General features: G+C 33.1%; 1 protein-coding gene across 1 annotated transcript; it reads left to right on the plus strand.

Annotated features, from left to right (window-relative positions):
- The first annotated feature begins 8,462 nt into the window (after positions 1-8,462).
- LOC119638364 lies at positions 8,463-9,372 on the plus strand. Its single transcript, XM_038035502.1, has 3 exons — positions 8,463-8,838; positions 8,905-9,071; positions 9,140-9,372. Exons 1-3 carry the CDS (start codon positions 8,519-8,521, stop codon positions 9,370-9,372), a joined length of 720 nt encoding a protein of 239 aa, XP_037891430.1. The 5' UTR covers positions 8,463-8,518.
- The last annotated feature ends 1,204 nt before the right edge of the window (positions 9,373-10,576 follow it).

A 10,576-nucleotide genomic window follows, 5' to 3' on the forward strand; every position in this document is an offset into this window, starting at 1 on the left:
CATCTAGTGTGACACGAAGTTCTTTGCCTGAATCTTAGCAAGATTGGAGGTTGCTTTTGGTAGCATGTATGTATATATATATTATCTTGATCAACATGAAATTCTGAATCGACTTAAGCATGTCCGTCTCTATGTCCGCCAAGTCTAAAACCCAAAATTTCCTCTTTTTTTCTTTTATAATTAAAAATATAAAAACGTTCCACGGGAAATTTCAAATAGCATCTAACAATGCATAGTGTTGCCAAAACTGAAAATAAAAAAATAAGGTATCGACAATTCTTTTTACATTAGAGTTCAGCAAATGAATACCTCATAGCTCATTATAATGTTTGAAAATGTGTCGAAACTTAAATCAGTTATATGTGTTTTGCATATTTTTTTTCTAAATATCAATAAATTGTAAGCGGCTTAAGTTGTCTTCTCTCTGTTACGAAATATTTAAAATTATCATCTAATGCATCGTATTGAAAATCGATCATTCTAATTCTAATTGTATAAAAGTATTATTTAAAAAAATAAATGAGATATGCTCTACGAGACACAATCTATGTCGATGCAATGGAGAGAGAATCTATCGCGTTCTCTAATAAGTGTATATCGTACATTATACAGAAATTATTGATGAATTTTAAAAAATTCGACCGAAATCAAATATACATATATATATATATATATATATAATAATAACATTTATTTGTCTTTTGTTGTATTCGTTTACGTATCCGTTTGTTCTCACGCATAAATTATAAGAGCGTTTGTATGATTGTAGCTTTTTATTGCGCCAGATTTTGTGGCCGCTTAGCGTTCGTGATTCATTTTCATTACTGTTTACCCGTTTATTTGCCTCTAATTTGGTTTCTGCATAAACTTGTTATGTTATCTTTTTTATATGCATGACTATGATGTATGCTAATCTGCTTGCAAAGATATAAATTTTTATGAGCTCAAAATAGTCCGAAAAAAAAAAAATAAAAAAAATAATACTAATAATAATAATAATACTAACAATAAAGCTAATATTTGATCCTAAATAAGCAAATTTTTAATGTCGTCTGTAGTTCCTACAAGTACACGAAGCACCAAGAACACTTTGAAAATTATCAGATGCGTAAATTTAATATGAATAGAGCGTAACACTATATCGTCTTGCATAACATTACGAGTTTTCTTTATTTCATTTCTTTTTTACACTCTGCCACTGCAAAGAGAAGAAAAGAACTTTTTTTTTTTTTATTGAATTTCGATAGACGATCAAAGATGTAAAGTCGAAAAAACTTAGGAAAATGACCCAGGGAAAACTACTTCTTGCTCCTTCTTTATACCCGACGAATGAGAAAAATGTATTCATTTCGTCAAAAGCTTCGCTACGCACACCTTCAGACATCCTAAAAATGGGATACATTCTTGATCAGTATCAAATTCTGAATCGATTTAAGCATGTCCGTCTATCCGCCCAAAAAAAGGCTATTGAATTAAAATTTGGCAGAAACATTGAAAGTTCTTGAACGCAGGATGGCATTGAAAATGGGCCAAATCGGCCGAAGGACACGCCCAGACCACGAAGTAAACTTAGAATACACCTGCTTTCCTAAATGAATGAAAAATTGAATATTTGCTTACTGCTCAATAAACTACAAAAGAGAAATACACAAAAATTTTAAGGTGTATTCTGCCTAACTAATAATACCGTGTACCAAAACTTCATTTTTTTTGAACATCTTCGGCAATCCTACTATCAAGTATACAACCTCGTGGTCATTTTACAAATTTGAAATGCACCTAACCACGACCATCGGTTCGTCTGTCCGTCTATCCGTGTATTAGTCCGTCCATTTGTCTGAAAGAATTTGATTTGTCAAAAGAATTTGAAATACGCGGCCCAAACACGCCTATAAAGCCCGCACATCTATACAAATGAAACTTAAAAAAGCTTTTCCTTCCGCGTCTGCTGCAACAGATACACGATATAAATTTGCAAAAAAATTATTCTACAAAAAGTTGAAAAAATTTAGCCACGCCTCCCCAATATTATTATCGTATCTCTCTTTCTTTTCCTTTTCTTTAATCCTTTATAGGAGAATGGCGATGGATATAAAAGATTTGATCGCAACCGTATATAAATTTTTTTACTTATTCAATTTTGCAATTGGATAGAGAATCATGGCGGTCTTGAACCGCTATGAACTCTGGAAAAAGTATTTAAAAAAAAAAAGAAAAAAAAAAAAATTGTACTCCATCTATTAATCCCAACGTCTGCATAGATAAATGATTAACAGAGATATGAGTTAAAAACAGAAAACAAGAAAACAAGAAAAAAAAAAAAGAGGAAAACATAAAATAACCGCATAATTTGCTCTTATCTGATTTGTATGCGTTTTCTTTTTCTCTTTGTGTTGTTTGTGTTTTTTGTGTTTTTTTTTTTTCTTTTTTTTTCATTTTACAGACATGAGCTAGATGATATAAATATTCAATTACCATAGTGAGGTAACAGTCGTTTAACTTAGATTGGATATTAAGATATGGGCCACGAAAATATTAAATTTACATGAATTTGGCCCTTAGCCACTTTCAGAAATTCGCTATACTAGTTGATACTAATAAAGGTAGGAAAAAAAAAAAGTAAATAAATAAATAAAACAAAACAAAAACAGAACAAAGATTGGCAATCTTTCCCATCTCCATAATGACGAGGAAGACTCTCGTCTCGGAACGAACACATATGAGGTGTGTTTTGGTTATTTTCATAATAAACAAATTTAGCAAAACGTTGGCATTCAATTGAAAGTTATTACGGTCTTATGAAGGGAGAGATAATGGCATTTCACATAAGAAAATTGAAATAAAATATTCCATGTTTTATACGTGAACGCTTAAAGCAAGCAATTATACGTAAAGAGGCATAAAAGGTGTTGTTCCAGCCATTAATCTTTAATAAAATTTTCATTGAAACGCAACAGAATGTAAAATATTAAGCTTGTCATGTTTACATGAATTATAAATCAATTAAACTTTTGGACATCCATTAACTGATAATTTTTCTTAATTGATTAATGACTTTAAAATTTGCAATCATTTAAATGCCCTCGTCGATTAACTGGAAAGCAAAAAACAAAAAACAAAACACAAACAAAGGCACTTAGAGCTCCAGCAAAATTTTCGTACTTTCGCACGCTTCAGAGATTTCATATATTTTTAAACATCACGAATTAACTTGTAGAGACCAAGTTCGAATACCCATTGAGTCGACACGCACATTAAAATTCCCTTATCATAATCACAAACTTGTTCGAATATATATATATATATATATATATGTTATTCATAATAAATACTTCCATTATATGTACGCATGATATACACATCACGCTCAATATATAGATTGACTTTGTGCGTAATTAAATTTTCCTTCTCTTCCATAATTCTTATGATATATTCATTAAAATTGAAAGAATCAAAAACGATTTCTTTATTTTTAGATTAGTGCGCCAGGGTCGTGACAACACGGTAAATAATCGCGAATTCAAATCTCAGTACTGTAGAGCATACTTGATCGCAGCTATAGTGAGTGCACATACTCGTAAAGACATAACATTTGTCGATTGGCTGGGCAAACACATACTAGACTGCACCCACTTCCTATTTATCATTCCCTTCGCCCACTTCGTTCATCACGTTATGGGTATAGCGAACCTTGAATGAATCTATTTAATACAATTTCTGATATTTGATCGGCATTCCCTTCTATTTGTCGTCGTTGTAAAGTAGACGATCTTCTATTTAATTTTCTATCTCCGATATTACTTGGTCCACACTTATCCTTAGTCTATCAGGATGATGCGTTTTACTTCATATTTATAAAAGAGATAAAATATTTTGACCAATACGCCATCTCTTACAATGTACGGGTACAGGTATAGTATATATATATATAAAAAAAAAATAAAAAAAAGAAAAGAAAATTTTTTTTTGGCTAATAGTAGCATCCCATAAGCGATCTAAGGGCACTAGTTATTTAAAGGAGCTTAAGGAATCATTTAGAGTTTTAAATATCGCAATCATGATCAGGTCATCAAAATGTGGAACAGATTAAGGGTTTTACACGTTCGTACGAGCTTACGTAGAAATATAATATTAATATAATATCTTCTTCTTTTTTTCTTTTTTTTTTTGTTTTAAATCATGAAGATTTCAAGTTTTAAATTTATTAATAAGACGATATATATTTATTTTTTTTTTTGAATATTACATCGGTAAATATACATAATTTATATGCATATATATATGAATGCGTATATGCAAGTGATTAATGGTAATTAAGCAACGCAACGTATTCACATCATCCAATGTTACGTATTTGCCCGTTTACTTGTTTGCTTTGCATAGCTGGATAAACACAAACAATTGATAAATACTTCTTCCTGCCCTTAGTATATACGCAAGATTTGAATTAAATAGCAAAACAGAGCCATTTTTTATACCCACCACTGTAAGATGCGTGTATACTCATTTTGTTTCATTTCCATACACCCAAAAGTAAGCTTCAGAGACCCCATAAAATTAACATATTTTTGATCAGCGTGAAATTCTGAGTTGATTTAGTCATGTCTGTCCGTCTATGCGTCTTTGTGGTGTGTGTTATTGACAGTCTCGCAGTGATCGCAAAAATGAAGATGTCGACTTCAAATTTAATAGAAACATTGGAAGTTTTTACACGTAAGTTGATTGGTAAGTTGAAAATGGGTCAAAATGGTCAGAGCAGACGAGCGCAGTGGAGCGTCAACTGAACGCAACTCTGTTTTTTTTTAACAAAAATTTTTGGGTTTTTTGCTCGTTGCTTGGAAATAACTCAAGTTAGAAGGTAGAAATTTTCCAAATTTACTTTACGAAAGGATCCAATCGACCATGTCCACAAAAAGTTACAAATAATTCAATTTTATTTTATTTTTTTTTTTTCACTTTTTTGAGGTTTTATGCTTATTTGTCAGAAATCAAACAAGACAAGAGACAAGATACTTGAAACTATTTGATACACTCCTCAAATGGATATATATTATCTGTTCTTAATGCTACCAGCGATATGGGCATCAAATAAAAGAATTCGCAGAGTGGAATGCGAAAAGCATAGTGGTGGGTATGCGGGTTTCGGCCCCAGCACGACTAAAAGTTTCGAAAAAGAACATCTTTAGCTAACGGTACTTAGTTTTTGGACTTATTTCCTTTTCCTTAAAATATCACAAAATGTATAAAAACGCGAGACAATGTCTCAAGAAGTTACAAATGCGATCATAGAGTTAACAAGTCGAAAAAAATTGTATGGGGAAATAGTAAAAACAATTGGAATTTGTCCTGATCGTAATCAAACTATAAGAAAAATATCACAATAACACACATACGCCGGGAAACAAGCACCAATCAGGTCGACGAAACAAACTTAGAAAGCGCGAAAAACAGAGCATTATCAGAATTGTAGCAAACGAATCCGAAAATCTTGCTCCCGATAATGCAAAAGAGAACATTAGCCAATTAGTATTCACCTCGAAACCGGTCGAAATATTTCAATATTCAACGATTTTCATAGCCATTCTCAAGTACGCATGACAGACAAACCATGACAGATCCTCTGCCGTGCTTTTCAACTGATAATAAATTTTGGATCGTTATCGCTGTATGAGGTTTCTTTCTTACTTTGTGTTTACTAGCGTCCAACCTACGCAAACCACCAAAAATTACAGTTTCCCAAATATTTATATGACCACTTTTCCGGAGTTTTACAACTCGAGGCATTTTATCGTATTAACTATGTTTATGAATAGTTGTTTTTTCCCTTGGAATGCGGTTACGAAAATCGTTGGATCTTAAAATATTTCAAACGGTTTTGAGATGAACACTAATTGGCTAATATTTTTCTAACTCCTCTACGATATCAATAACATTATTTCTGGGTTCAATTGCTCTGACAATTATGATAATACACCTACCCTGTTTCTATATTCGTTACAGTAAGTAGACTTTGTTGGGCTACAGTGTATGGCGTAGAGTTATATGCGGAGTAGCATATCGGACAAGTCACTTCCATGGCTTTACTGACGCGTTGAATTTCCACCTGCAATGCGTGGATGGTTATTGGCACAGATGTTTGGGTTGGTGTCATTGGTGCCTCCTCGAAATTGACGAGATTGTAAATCAATATTTCGACCACATATTGTACGAAATTGGCAAACTGTGGCCGCCAATTATCTGGAATTAACAAAATGTAATAATGTTCAGTAATGAACACGCGTTGTTCTCTAACGTAATGCTCCATTTTTACTAAACTTTAAACTCTTCTACTTCTTTTTTTTTTTTTTTTTTGAAGAGTTGCCAACACTTTACCGCACAAACGGTCGTACACTGAAATCTTGTTGGACACCCTATATGATGATAGTCGCAATCTTAAAAATTTTTTTAAATACTTTATACAACAGGGTCAGCTTATGACTATCGATATCGAGTAAACTCGATCATAATTGGGACTTGTTGGTCATCACCAATTTTACGATCGAAAATTTTAAGTAAAATGTATACTTCTTGGATAGCTGGCAGCGTACTACTCGTTACAGTTTGTTAATAATCGATAGCGATCGACTGTACTCGATATCGACAGTCATAAATCCGATCCAGGTTAAATGTATCATTCTACATTTAGCTGCAAATATATCATATTAAAGGGTGTTAAAAAAAAAAAGGAAGCCAACGAAAAACATTCTAGTGGATCAAGGTGTCCATCAATAAATAGCCTAGACCACTTCGGTTAATACAGTTATTCATAAAGCGACTTTGTAAAATAAGACATTATGTGATAAGTGATCGAAAAACTGGCACAATCCGAACCATTTTCAATAACGTTCGTTCTTGGGTCAAAACGCATCGGTTCGTCGAATTTCATCAAAATATCTCAAAAATTGCAGTCTGTGAAAATACAATACGGCCAAATAAATGGGCGAACAGACAAGGTTAGATTCAATCCGAAAGTGATTTTGAATCGATCGGTATAATTAAGGGCGAGTCTATCTCAAGTCTTTCTGTGTGTTGCATATATCCGCACGAACCACCCCTACACCGTAGGTGTTATAGGGTTTAAATATTGAAAACAAGAATAAATTCAATTAATAAAAGGTATTCAAAATGCGTCCTGTTTTCGCTGTTAATTCGTTAAAAGTTTGTATTGTTTAATTATTCTCTCACAATTCAATCATTTAATCCGAGAACAGTAAATAATTAGTAATCCCTGCGGTTATTAAAAAGACAACAGAATAATCCATAAACAAGTCAAGCATGCCAACGAACAGGAAGAAGATTCATCGTGAGCCGAATTTCGAACACATATCCATACATATATGCACACACACACACACACGCACACACACATCAAATCATAGTAGAAAATCTCAACCGTTAGATCATTTCTGTTCAAAATTTTAGACTGATATCTATCATAGGCCCTGCGATATAAGGTGTGGCAAACATTACAAAACCAGCAGCCGACAGGCGATCATATCGACAGATGAATGGATGAAGAGATACACAGATGTTCGTTGATGATGGCTTAATACAAAATCTAAATTGTCACATTGTCCAATTTCTGATATCGACATGTATACATACATACATATATATAAATTTTGAATACACTACTCGCTGACTAAATAAATGAAAGAAAGTCTTTTCTACGATTTATATCGAATGGTTTCCTAAACACTGCAGCTACAAAACTCTGTTTTGCAAGCATCTGCCTACATATTGTTGTTGCATTTTGTGATTTATTTGAGAAGAAAATGTTTTTAAATTTTCTACTAATCTCTGGTTTAAATAATTGCTATCTAATTTAAATTAATAGCATGTGTGCAATTCGCAGATATTTCATTGAATTTTTTCAATCGTGCGAATAAAGATTATTCGTATGCCTGGACGTTGCAAACGGAATGATAAAATTAGCTTATATTCATTAATAAGTGGCGCATATGAATTAAGAACAAAAACCGAAGATCTTCACTCATATACGAATATATGAATGAAAGTTAATTTTAATTATTGTATAAGTTTGCCCCCATTACAACTGTATCAGAAGTGATTCGGTAAAGAGTAAAGACAGTCTCATATATATACATATATGTATATGCATATATATGTATATATATATATATATATATATATTCATAATATATAAAATAAGGAACCCTTTTATTTTACCTCAGGCTATAAAAGCAAAGCAAAAGAAATCCAAGTAATCAATTGCCAATGCACATCAAACAAATCAGCATCTAACAGTGTGTTAAAGTTAAATCAGTTCACGAGTAAAATTTACCCTCAAAAGCTGCGAAAGCACAACATCGCAAGATATATTTGTTAAAAAATAAACAAAAAAAAAAATATTTTTAATTTCACTTGAAGTTTCTCTTTACTGGGTTATCTAAACTTTTTCTTGCCTTTCTTGTGAGTCGATTGTGTATGTGTATATATATTAAAATTTGAAATTCTTATGAAGAGGATGGTACGTGTTTTGCTCGTGGTGACAATTTTGCTATGTATCTGCTGTATTCACAGTGCATCAGCGCAAGCACGTACAGTAGTTAATCGATATCCCACTAGAGCAACAAGGACAAGACCAACCGCCGTCACAGCAGCCACAACTCAAGCCACAAATTCTCCTATTAGCGAGTCATTAGAAAATGACGATAATGATCCTAATAATGAAGATATTGATGGACGTCAATACAATTATCATCCCATTGATGTGAAAGAGCCCTACGTTTTAGAACAATCCGATCGACGCTTTAAAGATGGTACCTATGAATATAGGTAAACTCATCACTATAGATTGTTATGCTTATATCTATTATTTACACACATACATATCAATTTTAGATTCTTATTAAATAATGGCGTAGCACGTTACGAGAAATCGTATTGGGAGGGTACAGGCAATGACACGTCTTTGGCGCGTAAAGGTTATTATTCGCATCCATTGAAAAATGGCAAATTTCTTACCATCTATTATACTGCCGATCGGGACGGCTACCGCGAAGATCTATGTAAGCACAATTCTCGCCAACAAATATTTCAATGATAATTTTATGTTGTCACGCGAATGTAATTTTAGCTACCTATACTGACGCCTCACCCGTTTTGCCGAGAAGCCTAGAGATACCCGAAAATGATGATGTAGTTGAAACTTCGACAAACCCAATCAATTTATGGAGTGTTACGCGTAAACCTAAAACTAAAACCAGAAAACCTAAAACTCTTAACGAAAACGATCTGATGCCAGATGACGTTTCATTATTACCATCGACCACTTTGCCGTCGTCTTTGTCTGTAGAAGAAGCACTATAAAAGACTAAGACACACACGCAAACACAGGATAAAGAACCAGCACACAAAGGACTCTGTAAATTAATTTTCTTCTTATTTGCTTACTCTCTAAGAGAATTTATTGACTTTCATTGTCTTTCTTCATGATATAGATTGAATTGATACACAATCATGAGGAGACATTATAATATACATGTAATTAAGTTCATGGATTGTGTATAAGCGGCACAAACAAGTAAAAAGCAATCATAAATGAAGTAAAAATATATGCATAAGCTTAAAGCTTAAAGTATCATTTGTTCAATTATTTTCCCTTCCTTTTTGGCTCATGTAATGTGATCATAAAATTCTTCTCTAGCTACGTTGCTTTCGCTTTCGCTTATTATCGCATCATTGACATTAATCATAAGAAAGTTTTCGTTATTGAGTATTTCTGTGGCGTTGATATCCCGATCTTTGTAATATCAATTGTTAAACTGATTACATTTTTATTCACCACATCGCTTATGGTGCGAGCGTATATTAAGCTTGTGCGGATATACGCAATACCCAGAAAGACTTGAGATAGACACACTTTTATTGTGGCCATTGATCCTTAATCACTTTTTTAAGCGATCTGGGTTTGTCTGCCCGTCTGTCCGTCTGTCCGTCTGTCCGCCTTTTATGCCTGCGTGAAAAGTTTAGGTACAAGGACGAACGCTATTGAAAATGATTCGGATTGGACCGCCTTTCCGATCACTTCCCATCTGTCGTCATACTTTGGAATGTTGGTATGTGAATTCTTATAGGGTGATGTGGGGCATTTAATGGCTAACCGTGTCCTACTATAGCGTTTTTAGTTGCTTTTATATACTATTGATTTTTTAAAGCTTTACTCCTTGCTCTGCTCCAGTGAGGTTCGTTTAAAAGATTTTGCCCCAATCTTCGAGCTTCTCAGTTAATGACAGTTGTACTATTTATCATTGATTAGTTGAAAACCTATATCACCATATGCTCGACTGTTCGCGAATAAATGAAAATTTCATTTTTTACTTGGCTTTTGCTTGGCCTTTGTAACGTTTATAACACCACGCAACTGTTTGTTGTTTTCTTGAACGTTCAACTTCAGCTGCTTTACACAGCCACTGCTTGAAACCAAGGAAAAATATATAAACCATCAAAGTTGAAAATATGAAATAATAATATGTTGTTGAAATTAGTTTTAAGTATTAAGATCGCGACCGGA

The sequence above is a fragment of the Glossina fuscipes genome, unplaced genomic scaffold, assembly GCF_014805625.2.
Source record: "Glossina fuscipes isolate IAEA_lab_2018 unplaced genomic scaffold, Yale_Gfus_2 0, whole genome shotgun sequence".
In the NCBI taxonomy this organism is placed as follows: Eukaryota; Metazoa; Arthropoda; class Insecta; order Diptera; family Glossinidae; genus Glossina; species Glossina fuscipes.

Coding starts and splice junctions, on each gene's coding strand:
- LOC119638364 (XM_038035502.1), top strand. CDS start 8,519: ATGAAGAGGATGGTACGTGTTTTGCTCGTGGTGACAATTTTGCTATGT. Junction 8,839..8,904: donor GATGGTACCTATGAATATAG/GTAAACTCATCA, acceptor TATCAATTTTAG/ATTCTTATTAAATAATGGCG. Junction 9,072..9,139: donor CGGCTACCGCGAAGATCTAT/GTAAGCACAATT, acceptor ATGTAATTTTAG/CTACCTATACTGACGCCTCA.